General features: G+C 38.9%; 1 protein-coding gene across 2 annotated transcripts in view; it reads right to left on the reverse strand.

Moving 5' to 3' along the window:
• Positions 1–1651: 1651 nt before the first annotated feature.
• EVI5L (ecotropic viral integration site 5 like) overlaps positions 1652–20643 on the reverse strand; it is a 54953-nt gene continuing 35961 nt past the window's right edge. For both annotated transcript variants that reach the window (XM_032210508.1, XM_032210507.1), the window contains 8 exons: positions 12039–12179; positions 10897–11025; positions 10162–10302; positions 9421–9579; positions 8790–8936; positions 8335–8430; positions 7650–7745; positions 1652–6841 (listed from right to left, as the gene is read on the reverse strand). In XM_032210508.1, the coding sequence (XP_032066399.1) occupies positions 6530–6841; positions 7650–7745; positions 8335–8430; positions 8790–8936; positions 9421–9579; positions 10162–10302; positions 10897–11025; positions 12039–12179 (1221 nt within the window). In that variant the 3' untranslated portion in view covers positions 1652–6529. The remainder of the gene's footprint in view (positions 6842–7649; positions 7746–8334; positions 8431–8789; positions 8937–9420; positions 9580–10161; positions 10303–10896; positions 11026–12038; positions 12180–20643) is intronic.

The raw sequence follows: 20643 nt of genomic DNA on the forward strand, positions 1-20643 counted from the left end.
ATGATTTTGCATTGCTAACTTCAATGCAATGTGGCCAATTTCATTTATAGCAGCAGGCAAGCTGATCCCATTCGAATTTTGTGCATTTCAGAAACTACCACACACATAGCAAGAGTATTTTTACATACATATGGCAGAACATGTCCTTCAAAACAATGGTTCCTCAGGATTCTCTAGGCAATAATATCATAGCCAAAGAGAGAAGCTGTCTTTTTCCTCACCACATCATTATCAAATCTGCTTAAGCAATTTGCATAATCAAAATGCATTTGGTGCCAGATTATTCCCAATCTAAAACATGATCTCCCGATTAAATAAAATTCTTAATCTGGGCTATCATCTTAGGTTATTATTATTCCTTCCTTTCTATCATTATGTTGCCTGAACATACAGTACATTTTAATAACCCAAAGCTCTTGCTTTATTGAAATCTGTTGCAAAGTCATTCTGATCAAGCTTAATTTTGGTACCGTTTAAAAATTCTCTCTTCACAATATAAAAGTGTGTTTGCATGTGAGGAGAAATACAGAGAGGAGGACAATGTATCCCAACAGAATAATAAACCATTTTGGGGGAAACAAATCCCACAGGGATTAGATGGTTTTCCTCATTATATTTTCTTAAGAAAATAATAAAAAAAATGAATGTAGTGAAAAAAAAATTCTTATATCTTTTAACAGTAGTGTTTAACAATTTGAGGTAAAGACTAACAAAACATTTTACAGGTATTCATAGTGAGATTTTGACCTGTTACATAAAATTAATTATCAACAATACAGAACAAGAGCATTCACACTCTTACTTTTGCCCATTAAAAAAACAAAAGCATTATTTTTAACCGTGTGTGCTGGCAATTTCACAGATGCTAACCAGCACACGACTCAAATAACCAGAGTAGGTTCACAGAATTTAGTCCAGGATAGGAAATGTACCTTTTCTTGGTAGAAAGCACCATGCCCTCAATTTGGCTCCACTACTCTTAAAATGATGTGGTTTCTATGATCAAAGGCTAAATAAACTAGGACCTTGGAAATACAGACCAGTTTCCCCTTTCTCTCATTTTAATTCCACCCAGTTCCCTAAAACACATTGTTCTTTTAGGTTGCATTGCAGCCCAGGATAAGAGTGGGGAAGAAAGGTACCTCTTTAGTGTAATTTACAATATGTCGTCCAAAGTTAGGAAAGTTACAAGCTATGTAAGTTCAATGCATCCTGCTTAAACAGGATGGGGCAAATGGCACCCAAACAGGATGCATTCAAGCGAGTACAGGTAGTTCTCGACTTACAACAGTTCATTTAGTGACGGTTCAAAGTTACAAGGGTACCGAAAAAAGTGACTTAGGACCATTTTTCACACTTACATCCATTGTAGCATCCCCGTGATCACATAATCAAAATTTGGATGCCTGGCCACTTGGTTCATATTTATGACGGTTGCAGTGCCCTGGGGTCATATGATCCCCTTTTGTGATCTTCCAATAATCAAAGTCAATGGGGAAGCCAGATTCACTGAACAACTGAGTTACTAACTAAACAACTGCAATGATTCACTTAACAATTGTGGCAAGAAAGGTCATAAAATGGGGCAAACCTGACTTAATAAATGTTTCACTTAACAACATAAATTTTTGGCTCAATTGTGGTTGTAAGTCGAGGAATGCTTGTAACTCAAATTCTAGAGTCAATCCTGGGGGGAGAACAGAAGTTATAATCCCAATCCCAGTCCTAACAAAGCACCACGTTGTATTCCTTCTGTGTAGAAGGAAATATAAAGAAAACCGCCACGAAAGTGCAAATTGAAGTATGCTGGTAGCTACCACAAGCACCATCTTCAGCCTCACCTGTCCAAAATAATCTGCTGGGGCAGTGTAACAGTCTGCTTTAAGATACTAGGTGTGTTAAACTACTTTATAGGTAGGTCCTCTTTCTCAGCTAATGAATGTGAGGCTTATCACAAGATTCCTCATGATATTGTGTTCAAATATTTGGGGGTAGGCCATGGAAGATATGGTAAGAGAAGAGATACCTGTGGAAACTCATGACAGAAACAAAACTGCACCTCAAAGTGGTGTTTCGCTTCTTCCCTCGCTGAAGTTCTGCTGAAAATTTATTTATTTTATATAAATATATATCTACCGGTATATATGGCTGCCCCGTTGGCCAAAGGACTGAGTTGGTTTGGCACCTTCACTGGAAAAAAATAATAAAGGCCCAAAAAATAGCCACAAAAGGAAATGCAAGGGAGAAAAAGCACACAAGAACCAATGCATTAAAAACTGGCTTCATCCTTTAAATTTTGTTTGTAATACTTCTTGTTAAGGGAAATAGAAAGTTTTAAAAGAAGCAAATGACTGACTCACAAATAGCTTGGCTTGGAAACTCACAACTATGTTCAAAATAGTTCCTACAAATACAATAGCCCTCCCTTCCTCCAATTAGGCAGATACTTTTGCTGGAAAATACAGATGTGTTTGATTCTTGGTTACCAATATTGGCTGGGTACACTTTTCTTCTCATGGGCTTGCTATGTATTCTATGGATTGATGGTTTTTAATAGGCCTGTACTTTGAAAAAGAAAAAAATAAAATTCCTTGGAGATTTTACAATTCATAGCCAGCAGAGGAATGTGGTGGGCTGAGGGTTGTGGATAGCTTGATATAAATGGTTTCTTTATGAAGAACTAGACACATAGTTCACTTGGTAAATCAAGCTCACTCCTTTAAAATCGAGGCGGTTTTTCATGACTTAATTGATTCACTACACTGTGGTTTATTCATGATATTTGGTGTCTCACCAAACTCAACCAAAAACAACACATTATCCAACTTGAACAGGTGAGTTTCCTGCACTTTGCTGTGATGAAATTAGATCTCCCATCTCTTGCTCCTAATACTTATTTTATTAATTTTCTACAGGTTTCATTGCAAGTTATTTGATATAATAATATTTGTCACATGGTTTTATGTTTATTATCCAGAGCTCCCAAAGGATAGCATGCTATTTCCTGGTATAGTATAATCTTCCTATGCAAAAGGAAGATTCAACTCCTATCCTCTGATGTTGCATGGTCTCTGAGAAATTAGTCCTAATAATCCTAATATATCCTGTGGTTCCTGGTATTTACCAGCATGGAAGAAAAAGAAAGTTATCATTTTCTTCAAGCTTTTATACAGTAAAAGCAGTAAATAGTGGGAAGTTGGCGTTTGTGGCATCATTTAACCAACTGTATTTAAGGCTCCACAGCTGTGATCTAAACCCTGGAAAAAAGCTGCAGTACTGTGAATAATTTGTATAGAATAGGTCAGCAGTCTTTACTTTAATCAAGGTTGTGCCATAATGAAGTTTAAAGGACAAATCAGCCAAATTAATCAAGTTGAAATTTAACAATAACAATTTTGAAAATTTGTTATTTCAAGATTGAAAACAAAATTGGATATGGTTTGAACCATCTCCTTTTGTTTACTCCAGTGCAATTGCAAAACACTAAAGTCAATGGATTTACTTCATATTTTAAAAAAATAATAACATCAGTTAAAGGTCTTCCTAACTTGTAATTTTGGAGGCAGTAAGCATTCAGATAGCACTACACAAAACAAATATCCACAACTGCTAGGTATTAAGCACAACTGGCAAACAGTTTCACAAGCCATCCAACATTGCAAACATGTGCCCCACTGCTAGCAGAGGGAAGGGGAGCTTCAGACCGATGCAAGCAGATCAAAACAACAATGAAAACTGAACTCATCCGGACCATGTATTATTCCAATTATCTCTATGTGAGACTGAACAATGAAAGGATAAATTACAAAATTTTAGTATTACAGCGTAGTGTGAATGTATTGGTGTGTGTGTAAATTATATATATAAAATACGCAAGATTATGCCAAACTGGTGCCTTTCACTAGGCAGACTATATAAATACTTATCTGTACATGTGTGTGTATGTGTGTTTATTTCTGTTCACTAGTTCAGGGCCAGCCACATGATAAGTGGGTAGGCAGTTGCAGGTTTGTTTCCCATTTCACAAATGCTGGTTTGCCTTCATTGATTTGCAGCTAAAAAAGCCCTTGGAAAATGCCAGCAGCTTCTCCCTTACCAATCCCTTCCAAACCCATGCCAAGGAAGGGGTCATGGAGAATTCTTCCAAAAAGAGAGGCCTATGTGTCTGATACAGAACATGGTCGGTTATTAATAAAGTTGCAAGCTTTACAAGTTTAGGTAAACTTAAATGGCAGATTGGTTCACTACAGATGAGAAAGGAAAGAAAACTGAGCCGAGGATGAAGAAAACACATCCGTAGCAAGAAATGGCCCCCTTCCCTGAGAGGCGGAATATTTCATTCCCCAATTCCACAAACCTGTTAGTCGATGGCCATCCACAACCAGAGATCTTGCTTAACAACATCGCCTAGCCTACCTTCCTGGCAGGGTCAAAGCCTCACAACTTCCACATTCTGCACTTGCCCATCCTCTTTCATAGACCTTCTGTGAAACCCTTTCCATCTTCTAGTGTCAGGTGATCTTTATTTTCAGCTGCAACATCATCAGTGGCAGTAATACCTTTATTCAGATACCTTGCAATGCTAAGTTTTTCAAAACCTGCACAACTTCTTAATTTAATTGGGAAGAAACAGTGCTGCATATCTTTCAAAGGCATTTTCTACATTGCCCTAACTTTTTTTTTTGGGGGGGGGGGGGAGGTAGAGCCTGGAATCTTACTTGCAGTGATGTCTGGATGCTACACCAATACCCCAAAATCATGCTGTGGCACAGTAGCATTAATACTCTTAAACATGGACTCTGTTAAAGAAAGGGGACAAAATTAAACTACTGTCTTTAGTTCTATACTTCAAAAGTGAAGAAGTGGTCCCAACTGCAGCATTATTTGTAGCCTCAAAAAACATGCAGTGCTCCTAAGTAATACTTCACTGATGTTTTTAAACTACTGATGCCCCACCCCGCCCCATTCCCTTTTGTGAAAAACAAACCTTTTTGCAGCAAACTGAGTATGAACTGAATTACAAATAGCATTGCAATGACTGTAGTATTTCCAACTGAAGAAGTACACATCACTTTACAGTTTTATTCAAAGCCTTCTTCATCAGAATCCCCGCATAAATTATGGGTTCTTTCTTTGCCAACTGTCATTAAGTGGGCGACCAGCAATCCTTTCGTTCTTAGAAGCTAATTCTGTTAAGAAAACATGCTCTTTTCTCTACCCTGCCTTGCATTGCCCCCAACCTCCCCCACAAACACACACACACACACCCTCCAAGAGAAGGCTTGTTTCTGCAAGGAATTGCTCCTTGGAGCAGAACTACATTTCATACAACCCAATACTCCAATGCTTAATGGAACCAAGGAGCATTTGCATCATCAGAATCAGAATCATCAGTAAACGCACAAGGGTTAAACATAACTTTCCTGCTGGTTCTTCCTTGCTATTCCTACTCTAATAATGTTTGGAAGCAAACATAGCATTAGGAAACTCATATTTACTTGATATGTAATTCAAATTTGAGCCTTCAAGGGCCTTCATTTTTGTTATCTTGGCAGAATCAGCTATCTAGACATTCCACAGTATTCGACTCTTCCCACACAGTAACTTTGTTGAATTCTCAGCTGCCTGATAGTTTAGCAATTAATACTGATTTCATGAATCAAGTAGCAGCTTACTAACATATCTTCTCCCCCGCAAATATATATATAAATGTGTGTGTATGCACACATGTGCACGTGCATTGATGGACTGTTTTTCTATCTGAGCCAATTAGGCACTGAGCCAGAATGCTGCAAAAAACAGAGTTTGAAAATATGATATAAAAGTGGAGTTAGTAAAGCATATCCCTTTACATAATTAAATAGAAAATATTGTATGATTACGTACAGAAGTACGTAGTTTTGGCTCCTCCATATAAAAGCCCTCAAAATCATCGAACTTTTCAAAGAGCTGGATTAGTAATTGCACTCTAAAAATAAATAATAAACAGGAACAAAAATATTATCTCCCTCACTAGAACAAATCACCTCTTCAGAAGCTCATTTTTCTCCTTGTCCGAAAATTACAAACAAGTATGCAGGCACTCCATTTTCTCCTCTGGATGCAGAGCAGCATGCTAGGAGACAAATATAAATAAAGGGAAGACCAACCCCTTTCCCTTCTCCAAGCACAGCAAGGAGACAGAGATGGAACACAGCTAGGCTGCATTTTAGGGAATCAGTGGATTGATTGCTTCTGCTGCCCCTTCACAGTCCTCATCTGTGCAAATCTTTGTGTAGAGAAGGGAAAAAAATGTGTGGAAAGCAGGACGTGGATGAGGCCAATACCTGGATTTGGATTTTAACTCCCAGTGGCAAAGCTGAAAAAAAAGGCAGTGCTGATAACAATCCGTTCTGTTCGTGTGGGGCACTCCATGCCGCATCTGAGTCGGGACACTCCCTGGGCCGAAGACTTAGTTACATCTGATCCCTGACTTCTCAGTACAACATGGCCGGTGGATCAACTGACTGAGTTGGGATGGCAGCATCACTCATTTGCCCAAGGCCTCTGCAAAGATGATCTCACCATTGGCCTCCGTAGCAGAGGTAGGGTCATCTGGATCGCTATCTGTAGTGCCATCGCTCTCCTTACCAGAGCTTTCAGCCCCATGCAGAAAGTGTGCATTGTGAGGAGACAGTGGATACAAAACATCCTGCAGGGCACCCACTACCATAGGGCTGGTCAGCAATTCCTCATCTGAAGAATGCAGCGAGTCATCGTCCACTGCCAGATGACTCACAATATGTATACCATCAAAACCCATAGAGTCCTCAAAAGGCTTCTGTCCTTTCGTTAGCCGAATCTGCAAGAGAGAGAAAGAGAAGACACTGGGGGCAGCCACGATGGCTTGGCATTCAGCACTATGTAACCCACTTAAGGCCTGGAATAGCTTGGATTTAGAAAACAATAATCTACAATGGACAAAAGAAAAATTCCTGCTAGGAAATAACAGAAGTGATGCTCTGGCTTAAGACTTACTAGAAGTGTGATATTCTCTTTTTCCTTGGACTGGCAAGGCACTACAAGCATAAAAGGGTAACAGTAGCAACCTACTTCATTTCTCTCTAGGTTATTTTACAAACCTAAAGAGATACATTCTTAAATCAGAACAGATGTTGAAATGGCATGATATGGGGCCTTGGAACTTTGTGTCTTCTAACATGACATTTTCAGCCACAAGTGAAAGAAGGGGTTTATGGGGTTTCTTTTTCAATAGAAAACTGATCTGTGCCGCCACCAGCTGATTGTCGCACAGCTGATCGCCGAAACTACCGGTTCATTCGAACCGGTAACATTTTTTTTACTATCGGTTTGGTTCCGCCGATCAGCTATGTGACAATCAGCTGTGCTGTGTGATTTATATTTGCTAGAAAGCAGGAAATCCTGCTTTCCCCCCTTGCTGTTCTACTTACCTTTGCAGACTCAGAAAAGGCTTCTTAATCCTCCTTTTTCAGCACTGTGCAGTAGAGCCTGGGTTGCGCATGCGCGTGCAAAACGAACCAGTAGCGAAGCGAACCGGTAGCAGACTTCAGAGCATTTCACCCCTGATGATAAGGGGTCTGAAACTCCTCCATGGTTTTGTCTGCTTTCTCCCACTAGGTTGGGCTTACCTCTGCCTTGAGTTCATCAATCTGCTCCTTGAGTTCACGGATGTATTGCGAGGCATCAGAATTGTTGAGTTCACCTTGGATCATTCCTTCTTCTCTCTGCATGTGAAAAGAGAGGGATAAAAATGATAATTGCTTGGAGGAGAGGACACAAGTGCTTCAGACCTTAGCCCAGCCCATATATTATTTCACAACCTGCATAAATAACTAAACCATTGCTGAAGGGATTTTAGAGACCATCTAGTGCTGTTTTTCCTGCTTCCCAGTGCAGGATCCACTAGAGCAGCGGATATCAAACTGACGGCCCACAGGCCGGAAGAGTCACACATAGGCCACGGCCACCCCAGTTCCACAAAGGGAAAATATGTTGTGAAACATCACATGACAACAATGTGACGCCACAAGTTTGACACCCATGCACTAGGGCAATGTGGGAGATTACTTTCCAGCCAATGAGTTTGAAGAACTCTAGCAAAAAAAACCCAACCATTGTGTGATAACTCTTCAGGTATCTGATACCTCTAAACTTATTATTATTATTACACCTTTCAATAGTTACAGTTAGTTCAGGGGGTCATTCCCTAGCTTAGTGCAAGACCATCTGCTTTTTCTTTTCAGATGGAAATCGCTGTTGGCCCTTGTTTCACTTGTGGCTGAAAAGGACACCCGCTGGTTACTCTTCCCGAACCTGGATTTCCAGTTCAGCAACCCTCTGCCGCATCTCTGCAACAGCAGCCATGCTATCAGCTTCTCTCAGGCGGACAGCCATAACTTCTTCTTTGCTCTGTAACAGAGAATAGAAACCAGTGGCAGAAGACCATCAGATTGAAACCTGCATGACACGCAGAACAAAAAAAAAAAAAAAAAGGCTGACTTCCTAGAATTTGTGGCAGCTATAGATGCCATTTAAACCCACGCTGAGTCACTAAATTATCTGAAAGTCAGGAGTTGGGTCATTTTGACAGTAAGAAGGTTTCCACACTGTGGTACACTGGTGCCGGGTAATTCCAACATCCCAAAGCTAAAAACAAGCTTAGTTTTACAATTTTGAAGCTCCGTACCTTTGAGAAGGAACCGAGCAAGCTTGACTCATTTTCTGTGGGAAAGTCACGTCCCTTGGTACCATTGAATGGGCAAACTCACCTTGCATTCAGATTCAGCATGCTTGCGCTTGGTCTCACTCAACTGTGTATGCAACCCTTTGTTTTGGGCGGTGAGATACTGCACCTTTTCGTGCAGCCCAGAACACTCCTGTTCCATCCGATTGAGGAGATTGCTGTGAATCTGATCCTAGAAAAGGAGAATTAGGGGCCGTTAATACTCTGACACTTATTGAGCCAGTTTGGGGTAATGGTTAAAGTGCTGGCTTAGAAACTAGGAAAGTGTGAGTTTTAGTTCCACCTTAGCCATGAAAGCTGGCTGGGCCAGTTACTCTCTCTCAGCCCAATCCCCCGAGGTTACTGGTCTTGAGAAAATAGAAGGAGAAGGGAATATTTTTTTATGTTTGCTGCCTTGAGTTACTTATAAAGCAATAAAGGCGTGATCAAGCTCAAATAAATAACTACATTATTGAATTTGTTGCCCGATATGCGTGCACACTTATATAGACACACATAGGTAATTCCTTATGCGTGAAAACCTTTGCACTTTCACATTCAATATAAAACTGGAAGGATTGCTATAACTATGATATAGTTAGGAAAGAAAGAAATTACAGATAGAACGATCTTATAAAGATCTTAGAAATGCCCTTACACAACTGTCACACGCTCACCTGGGTTTCAAGTTCTACCACTCTTTGACGCAACTCCCGGACGTCGCCCTGAGCCTGTGTCTCACGCAGACGGAGACTCATCAGTTCATCTTGGAGATCATTTATTGTGTTCTTTCGTGGAGAGTCCTTCCACCGCCCACCGGTCCGGCTCAGATGGGCCTAAAGTAAAGGGGAGTCAAACAATTATCTGCAAATTAGGCACAGGAATATGGGATCCAGGGGTTCCAAGGTACCAGTTTCCTCAACACATGCTTAATATCTGTTGATCCACCATGTACAGTGACAAGCCATTTACCTCCAAGATCTCAGAGAGACTTTTTCAATTCTATATGAAGAAATTAGTGACAATCTAGATAAAAGATTATGTGCTATATCAGGTTCTCTCGCCTGTAATGATAAACACATTGCTGCTTTATCAAACATTTAGGATCTTGTTCCTTAAAGTGATTTATGCATCAAATCAGATTTTATTAAGCTCCCGGAGCTCCCAAATCTAGGCTACAAAATCCCGATGACCAGTAGATGGTAGCAAGGAGATACAAGAATTTCTAGTCACTTATTGCCATCCAGTGGTTATCTAAACATTTGCAACCCCAAAAGTACTTCTTATTAACTGCTAAAGATCCAAGGACTTGCAGGATCAGTCCTTGTAGCCTTCTATACAAAGATTTAGATTAAATTTAGATTTAGGCCTAACAAGTGAGGTGTGGTCAGGTGTAGCATTCTTCAACTATAGCATACCTGCCAATTGTCATTGAGTTCCTTCACTTGATATTGCAGCTCTCTGAAGGATTTCATTGCCTCGGACTCCCGCAACTTCATAGCCTTCAGTTCTTCCTGCAGACGGGCCACATTGTTTTCATCTGGAAGCAAGCTGTTTTTCTGCAAAGGAGATGATTTAGTATTAACACTATATACATTTATATTTAGGTATGCCACAGCACAGACAGAAGAAGCACCTTTGGCCTGTTAGGCCTCCCTATGCAGCTCTTGGCACCTCAAGAAAATCTGCCCCTCCTTCCTTCATATTTACTCCCAGCAGTGTTGCTGCTTTCGCCCCAAGATGCTACTGTCCAGTAGCATTGAATGGTTGAAAATGTTTCTAGGCATTCTACCAAAGGACAAAGAATAAAAGGGGATACTCTTAATATAGGGGTGTCAAACTCGCATTGTCATGTGACATATCGGGACTTTTCCCCCCTTGGCTAAACCAGGCGTGGCCAGTGCGTGACGCCACGTGTTTGACAGCCCTGTCCTAATAGAACAGTGAGGAAGGAAAAAGCAGTGCTGGAACTTTCACTTGTTGGAACGAATAAATCTGAGATTTTGTTGCAACCTTCATCAAAATTCATGATGCAGAGAAGACTCTATCAAAGCATCTATTCTTAAAACTTCAAATACTGCTATCTGGGATCCTGCCGTGGTTACTTTCTAAGACTTTTGTGCTTCTGTATCAGCCTTTGAAAGAAAAGATACCTTTTCCATGTCCAGAACTTTATCCTGCATCTCTTTAAGGGCACTCAGAGTCTCAGATTCCCTCAAGCGGGATTGCTCCAGTTCTGTTTCCAGGTGGCTCACAAATTCCTCAGAGTAGCGGGGATTTCCCTACAGAGTAAAAGAAATGTTAGTAAATCAACGGAAACCATGAATGAATGAGTGCTGTCTCTTAATGTTCCTATGGTTTTAATTGTAATAAATGAACTCTAATTTCTACAACTAGAAGCCAGAAACACATAAGTTGGAAGGTAGGTAACTTATAAATATTCTGAATGGGTTATTTTAAAGGGTTGTCAATAAGGCGAGCAAAGAAAAGAGATGCTTGAGGCTTTTCCTGAAAGCTTCTAAACAAACTATATCCCTGCCCTTTTTTATTTGCTCTTATCTTTTTGAAAGAAAAAAGCAGTGCAGGGGGGATGACTTTGACTGCAAACTAAATTATAGTCCATAGAAAAAGAGGATAAAATTACTCTGCTCTATAAAAGCCATGGCCTCCTTGTGAATTACAGTTCAGTTGTTCCCTTTTTCCATTTCAGGAGACTTATGCATACAACTCTCAAATTTGGCCTTCAATCATAGGTTATCATTCTTAGGAATAGCCAGGCATAATTCTTTTTCTAGAAGGGACTTCCTCAATTTGGTGCTCTCGGGATGTTCCATACAATGTCACATTAGCAGTCAAGATCACTAATGGGCATAAAAGCTGGGGTTAGTTTATTTTCAACACGTTCAGATGCACCAGGTTAAGGAAAAGGCTAAAGGAGGGTAGATATTCAAGCAAGACTAGGAGTAGATACAATCTTCCCTAAATCTAATACTGAGAAAAGAGCAAAAGAAAGCCCTGCACTGGCATGATTGATCTCAAGAGGAAAAAAAACTGTCAGAATCATCCCAATAACATATATAGCTTTGTAAAGCCTGTTCTAACAAATTGCCATGGGAATGATAATCTCTAGACTTGTCCGTTCCAGGCGTCCCCCACAAAACAAGTCACATGAGTTTTAAAACCTTGTGGTTTAACCAACTGGGCACTTGCATGTAATTTCACCTCTATGTATCCCCCTTCGTCATACATCATACATCCCCTTTCACTCTTGTATCTTCCACTCTTATATAGTTACTTGTTGGTCCTGAAGTTGCTGAATGGTGCTTCGTGCCTTCTGCAAATTCTCTGTGGCAGAGCAGTATTGTTGCTTCACAACTGCCAGCTCCCGCTTGATAATGTAATTCTCTTCAGCCTCCTGTGCACGGGTAACTTGGCCCTAAAGAAGGGAAGACTTAAAGCTGTTTTTTTCTTTCAAGAAAGTGACATCCATATGGGATTTCTTTATGAACAGCAAAACAAAGGAAGCATATGTTTGATAATAGTAAGATAAATACAATTAGATTTAAAATAAAACTTTCGCTTACTAATGTTCGGTATTCTGAACATTAGCTCTAGTATATTGCAAGAAGTATAATGCAATATTGCTCTAGTATAATGCAAGAAGACATTTCCACTGCTCATACATCTTGAAATAGTTTTACATCTTGACGTTTGACTCAAAGACTTTTTGGAATGAGCAATGAGTTATGTTCAAAATCAGAACCATATCATAAAGCAGGTAAGAGTGATTATTGCTGATATGTGCTCAAAGGGTTTCAAATTCAAAATATCTGAATTCAAAACACCCTGCTTGGGCTTGAAGAAAATTTTTCCCAAAGCTGTTCTGAGCAATCTGAAAGTGGCCCAAGCTCAACATGATCAATACTATTCATTTGAATGTATCCTAAGCCTTCACTGTTAAGGCAAAACAATGCCTTAAAAAGGGAGACTAGCTTTTCAATCCGCTGAAGAAGCTTCACTGTGAAAAGTGAAGGGTGAGAAGATTCTATAGAGGGCATTGGGACTGCTCTCCTGCCTGAGCCGTTCTCTTCTATGATAACTGGAAGCCCATATCATCTATCTTTGGCTTGATTTCTGCACCATCCCTAGAATCCCCAAATTTGCAAATTCCCAATAAGTACAACTCCCAGCCCACCAGCTCATCAAAAATTTAGTATGCTACAGATTCTTGAAATTTAAGATTCTACCACAGGTTATTTTTCAGCCATAAAATCTGTTAGTTAAAATAAATCTCAAGATTCCCCTGATCAAGAGACAAAGTTTTAGAGATTAGAAAACTGGCAATGAGCCAAAGCATGCATTTGTAATTATTAGTTTATTCATGCATTAAAGTCAGTTGACATTTTTTCCTAGCTCTCACAAAACATTGAGTTTCCATTGGACCCTAGCGGTCAAGGAACCTAGCTTGAAAAACCTTGCTCTAGCTTTGGAGAAACAGAGTTCGTTTGCATCACAAGGATCAAAGAACAAAACAAGGAGAAATAATCAAGATCTGAAGAGTCTCCCACATTAATTTGAAGTATTAAGTAACTTGTATCAGTTTAAATAGTAATTCATACTAGCATGCTTCAAATTCTTACAAATTCATGTAGATAAAGTCATATATTTTCTAAAGGACAGGAAACCTGTTGCCCTTTTGTTGTTCCTGTTGCTCCAGCAAGCATGGCTAATTGTGAAAGATATCAGAGGCTACCATTCAGCACTTCTCTCTTTTAAGTTAAGTATGAAAATATTATTCAAGATATTCTTTTTTACAAAGAGCCTTGTAAATAGAACTTATTCTCAGACCTGTTGTCTGGATTACAAAAGTAATTTGCAAAAAGCCAAATAGATTCAGTAGTACAGCAGATAACCAATCATGTTTGGGTTGGTTATTGTAATAATAGGGGAGCCATCCCCAGTCAAGTTGCTGGCAGAATAATTCTGGGATTTGTGACTGATCTGGAGGGCATTCAGACTGAGGAAAGCTGTGTTAAAGCAATACTCAGCTTTAAGACTAATAATCTGCTCCTAGTAACTCGATCTTCATGTGCAGATTTATTTCTGCAAGAACCCCTCCCCCCATGCAATAGATTTATAGAGATGTTAACACATCCTAGGCTTTATTTATAGTTGGAAGTGATGGTAACAAGCTCTCTAATCTCTGCCTTTCATAGAAATGAAATCAAAGGGAAAAAGGTGCTATATTTTCTTCACACATCACAAACATTTCAGAGTAACATGGCAAAATTGTTAAGGACTTTGCTAAGTGAAATGTCTAAAGAGATAGTTAAATTGTGCCACTTGAGGGATTGATGAATAAAAAGGAGGTTATTTTTGAAAAAAAAATACTGTAGTGAATGCATGAAAGATCTGGGTCTCCTAGAAGCATATCGTATTCCTTATTCAAGTGTACTGGATATTAAATTTTCATATGTAGATCTTTAAATATATTACACTGTTATTTTTCCAATGCACTGAATTTTTTTTTTAGGCTTATAGCCATAATACTTGAGAATATTTCAGCCTAACTTAATTCACCCAAGGCACCCAGTGACTTGGTAATATAACTTGTAATGATCTTAGTTCACTTCTACACCACATTTAAAGGAAAAGTTTAAAGTAGATCAATTTTAGTAAACAATGGTGATTTGCCACAGTGCCGTCATTTCAACATTAGAAGGCATTTTGTACAAGCATTACCAAATACTTTACAAAACCTAAATACATGACCTGCCACTTCACATTCAGGAGAAACAACGGTGGATATCATGCATGGGTTTTGGTTTTTCCCTGAATATGGCTTGGTATATTTTTATCATCAAAACATGACTGAAATAATATATTATTTGGATATTTTAAAAGTTTGTAGCCTGTTTCCAATGCCATTTTTGAGATATACTAACAAAACATATTCTTCATATATAGCAGAAAGGGCAAAATTGCTTACATATTGATTGGTGATTAACTCTCTCTGCACTACTATCATCTGGGACAGGGGTCACCAACCTTTCTGACCTCAAGGATAATTAAATTCATAATTTTAAATCCCGCGGACCACTAATATGATCTGCCTAATGACTGGCTGGGTGGGCGTGGCCAACTCAATGTTGCTCACATCAAGGGGCATGTCACCAGCCTCTCCTCCCCCCTCCCCTCCCAGCCACTTCTTGCCTGCCCGCCCAGGCTCCTTAGGGCCCCAACAGGAAGCAGTTGCTGGAGCTAAGCAGCCACCATGAGAAAGAGTTGGCAAACAGCTGGCTCAGTTCAAATTGGATCTGACCAAGAAGGAGACTCAGCAGAAGCACCTTACTGAGGACTATGAACGGCTTTCCAAGCAGAGGGAAGACCTGCGGGAGTGCAATGCCAGGTACCAACCCCTGGAGGCTCAGCAGGCTGAGATGGTCAGCCAGTTCCAGGCCATGATGCAGTCCCATTGGAACGAGGCCCTCCAGCTCTTTGCCACTAGCAGCACTTTCCTCCAGCCTTTGCCCAAAGCCCCAGACCAGAAGGCTGAAGCAGACCTCAAGTCAGAATTTCTTCCCCCACTCCGACCCACAAAAAAAGACCCCAAAGTGGGAGACTCTGCAGCAATGTTGCAGAGACTCTGTGCAGCAAATGTTAATTGCACTTATATGGTCCAGGGGGCATACTTTGATGACCCCTGATTTAGTGCAATATAAAAAATGCAAATAATTTTTCTGCGGACCACCCAAATTTTGTCGTGGACCACCAGTGGTCCACTTACCACCAGTTGGTGATACTGATCTGGGACATTAGCCTTAAAAGGCAACAGGCTTAATTCAGGCTTGGTCCTGGGCATATGGCCTAACTGCAACAAACTTCAATGAGGGGATGGCATTCTTTCATCACATTAAAACCAACAATTTACTGTGCATTAACTCACAGCAGTTGCCACATGCAGTGATTCCGCCTCCTTTTTCAGAACTAGCCTTCAACCAAAAAGCTCCACTCCAGAATCAAACATTCCAGAAGATTTCCATTGCAAAACTAAAAAAAAAGTTTGTGTAGGCATTTGCATGAATTGTTAGCAAGACCTATTTTCACACCTCATTATCTTTCCATCATCTATATCATTTATTCAGAATCAAAGTGGCTTGGTTGTGGCTCCTCAAAATAACTGCCCAGCTAAGAATCAATTCTAGTATAAGTTAAGAAGATCCTCATTGATCTTTAGCTGAAGTAAAACCAGGAGTTTATCTTCCTTCTAGCTGATACCTCTTAATACCTTTAATTTTATAATAGAAGATTGAACAAGGCATCAAGAAATGAAAATAATTTTTGTTACTATAGACATTAAGCATAGAAACAATGCTAAAAAGAGAATTGGGAATTTAAAATGATTATTCCTCCAAAGAACACTCAGTGGAATGGTGTGGATGGAGATCTCTTTTTGTTACAACTGTACCATTTCCCATCTGAGGAATGGAGGAATGGATTTTTCTGTGGAATAGGGTTAATTGGCCACATTTGAAGTAACAAAGAGTTTTATTTAAAAAGGACATCTGCTCCACAGCTGGGTGGGAATATTCTGTACACTGCATAAAATTACTGAACTGCATCATGCTAGATTCATTTTTAATCAGTTTTGATCTCAAACTATACAGATTTAATAGCAGATTCTTTAGATCTCTCTTAATCACTATTAACAGAGTTGGAAGGGACCTTGTAGGTCTTCTAGTCTAAACCCCTGCCCAAACAGAAGACCCTATACAATTTCTGACAAATGGCAGTCCAGTCTCTTCTTGAAAACCTCCAGTGATGAAGCTCCCACAACATCCGAAGGCAACTTCTGTTCCATTGATTGATTGTTCTCACTGTCAGAATTTTTTTTCTTATATCTAGGTTGAATCTCTCCTTGCTCAGTTTCCATCCATTATTCCTTGTCTGGCTTTCAGGTGCTTTGGAAAATAGTTTGACCCCCTCCTCTCTGTGGAAGCTCTTCAAGTATTGGAACATTGCTATCATGTCTCCCCTGGTCCTTTTCTTCACTAGACTTGCCATGCTGAGTATTGCAACAGTTCATTGTATGTTTTAGCCTCCTGTCCCCTAATCCCCTTAAATAATTAAGTGGCATGCAAAATTTATCTTGATCAGGTTGAATTATGGCAGTCTGCAATTGCCTGTGGTTCTATAACATCTTGTTACATATGCATCCACGTGCAACTGTTATTCTTTGTAGTCAGTAATGTGTGTGTGTATGTTTCTGCTAGGGTAGCAGAGGGAAGAGAAAGGTAAAGCCTTAAAAACAAAAGGAACACTGGAAAGAAGGGAAAGGAGATGGAGCTGTAAGGTTTGGCAGAAACAAGATGGATCTATACAGTATTGGCTACAGAAGGGCTGTTGTTAGTTCAAAGACAGGTTGGGCTAAGATTCTTAGAGGTGGAACAGGGTGTAACCTGAAGAACAGGAGGAATCTTTGTGGGATAATTCTAAAAATGGTGGGAAACTGAGGAAGATGTGGAAGGGGAGTCATACCCTAACAGAATTCAGAATGTAATTTTTAAACTGAAGGAAACAATGTCACGTAGCATAATTTCCCTGTAATTAGGAGTAGGTAAAGGTTTCTCTTGTCCAATCACATCCCTCTCTAGGGGATGGTGCTCATCTCAGTTTCTTAGCCGAGAGAGCCAGCGTTGTCCAAAGATATTTCCATGATCAGGTGGCCAGCATGACTATATGCCTAAGTGCACAGAATGCTTCCCACCAAAGTGATATTTATTTACTTGCATTTGCAGGCTTTCAAACTGCTAAGTGGGCAGGAGCTGAGGCAAATGACGGGAGCTCACCTTGTCACACAGCGCTCAGGTCTTGAACCCAGGCTGTTAGTTTTCCAGTGGACAAGCTTGACGTCTTTAACCACTGAGCCACTGCACCCTCTAGTGGGAAGTAGGAATACGGAAATAGTACCATAGTATTCAATAGAGAGATAACCCTCTAACTACACACATAACAAGATGAAGCTTGCCAGGAACAGGAAACTACTAATTGATAAAGAGGTTCTTGGCTTAGAAACATAATTTATTCATTTATTAGTAAGTCTCTACTAATTTTACTGTGCTTTATGACTCTACAACCATTTCTTATTGGCTAATCAGTAAAGGTAACAGGAGAGGGAGGAGAAAGAAATACTGCCTCAGATTGAAACTAGATGCTTGTGTTTGCTTGCTGAATTAAAAGAGAAAAAAAATCGAACAGTATCTGATGTGTTGGGACTTAAGTCAAATTTGGAGAACTTGCAAAAGGCTATGGCATGCATGTTTCAAAGAATCCTCAAATAAGCAAAAATTGATACAGCTATATTAACACAGTAATGTTTAACAAATTTGAATACATAATTAATGTGAGGTGTTTTTTTTTACAGATTACAGAAACAGTAACTACATTATAGCAGGTGCAGAAGTTTGGGCATCATTTCAGTGTCCCCTCTGGCAGAAATGACAGCTTCCAAAAGTTTCCTCTATCTCGTTAACAGTTTTCCTAATCTTGATTTCAAAAAACTTTCCTCTCTTCCTTTCAGAACTCTCTCATTTCTGATTTAGCGATTTTTCTTTTTGCAAGTGTGAGATCTCCTGCAGATTTTCAATAATATTCAGTTTTACGATGATGAAAGAGATGACCTTTACTTTTCTTTTGAGTATTTTATCATGGATTTGGGGTTTATGTTTCAGATTGGATATTTCTGCAAGACAACAAGCTTTTTTCAGCTGCAGTTTCTTTATTGACTACGGGATATTCAGTGCTAGATAATGTTGAATCCTTTCTTCCTTCCATTTGCACAATATTTATTGCCTGTGCAACTGTCTTCCACAAAATCTGAAAGGATAATTCCTGTTAATAGTTGCTAAAGTATCCCCCCCCCCAATGCTTTACCCTTTTATCTCCAAATAGCCATACAGTTCAGTTTTGATTTCATTAGTCCAAACTACTTTGTTCCAAAATGTTTTCTGACTTATCAATATCTTATTTTGTATATTTTAGTATTTGGGGATTATGTCAGAGAAAAGATTTCAAGCTGCATCTTGCCTATACAGACCACTGCAGTATACATAACATATATTGCACACCTGTAGATAACTACTCCAGTGTCAGTTAAATTTTTTAGTAGACCATTTTGAATAAACTGTGAGTTCTGCTTCACATATTGTACCAGTGTTTGGACAATTCTAACAGACATTTTTTTCTTCTAGATATTCCTACTATCATCAGCAGTTTCATGAAACTTTGAATTGTATTGAAATTCCTAGTTGGAAGAATTCAGAGATTTTTAAAATATCCTTTTCCTGCTTTGTAAGAATTATTTTCATTTTCAAAAGCTGTTTAGAGGAGTCAAAGGATTGGTGAAGAACACAGAACAATTATAATAATCTGAGATGTTAGAAGGGTTAGAATATTTGTTCAATTTGTTAAATGCAAGCCTAACAAAGCCATAATCCTAAAAACATTAATGTTAAAACAAATACCTATAATGGAAGAATGGTAAAGCTAGTAGAATTAGCAGAAATGACAGCCTTGACAAAAAGAAAAGACTTCGACAAATTTTATTTTTTCTTTGAAACCATTTTTAGACTTTCTGCAAGAAAGTAAAAGAAATGATTTTGGGATCTGATGGTCAGAATTATATGGAATTATAGAAATAAAGCAGTCAAATGCTAATCTTAGTTTGATGTATTTTTTATTTATATTTTATACCAAAAAAAGTCAGAAGTCATTTTTTTTCTATTTTCTTTTTCCTGCACTTTATTCTTCTTCAAGCCTTTGGTTTTTAAAAAATCTTTTTTGTTTATTTTTTATCTTTGTAATTTTGTTTGAAAACCAATAAAGCTATGTAAATGTTAAAAAAGTAACTAGTACTGAATGAATTGAAAGGGTCCACAATTTTACACCTCAAATGTTTGAATCTGTAAATAAACATATTTAAATATTATGCATACAGATTTGCAGGAAATATCATTTTTAACTTTATAAAATTATATCAACTTCTGTTCATCCAAATACATACAATCTGAAAATGCCTACGTTTTGTCTTGCAATTGTAAGTCAGCTGCTATCTTTCAACAGTAATTACAATTATCAACCAACTCTAAACACAAGAGTAAGTGTTCCCAAACTCTGTAATTTTACCTTTCAGTTAATGAGCCTTCTTTTATTCACAACTTTATTTTTACTATGGCTGTATTCATGCAACGAATTTAACCCTGAGGTATTGAATAAGTCATAGCTAACTGGATTCATACAATACACATATCTAAATTAACCAGCATTACAGATAAATGAAATACTCAAGGGCTTAGCATACTTAAAACCCTTCTCACAAAGTGTTTTTAGACAGTCAGACCATTAAAAGCTTTGCCTACTTCTCTGGCAATTTTACACCCCTCCACCCCACCCCTTTGCTACCCACAATAAATTCAAAGAACGGCCTCCAGCTTCATAAAAGTTGCTTGCTATGACATATCTCATCCAATACAGAAAGATTTTGATTTAGTAAACCTCACCACAGGATGTGAAATGAGGGGAATAGTTTTTCTCTTTCAAAATATCTGCCCACTTAGCATCCTCTTAGCATTGTATATACACAAATAATTGGAAACAGCAAGGTCTAACCACAGTGGCATGGCAATTTCTCCCCCTTTTAGAACTGTTTCTATATTCATTTCTCAAGGGAACACTGTGGTGTTTTTCAGACACTTATACACTTCAGACACTCTTTATTTACTTGCACACAGGATTGCATGAGAAGAGGAACTAGAGATAAAATGTTCTTCTTACAGACAGGTAATTGCAATAAGATGTCTGCAAATGGATATTTTGATCCCATTATTCAATGTTTCAGACTT

The sequence above is a fragment of the Thamnophis elegans genome, chromosome 2 (genome assembly GCF_009769535.1).
Source record: "Thamnophis elegans isolate rThaEle1 chromosome 2, rThaEle1.pri, whole genome shotgun sequence".
Classification (NCBI taxonomy): Eukaryota; Metazoa; Chordata; class Lepidosauria; order Squamata; family Colubridae; genus Thamnophis; species Thamnophis elegans.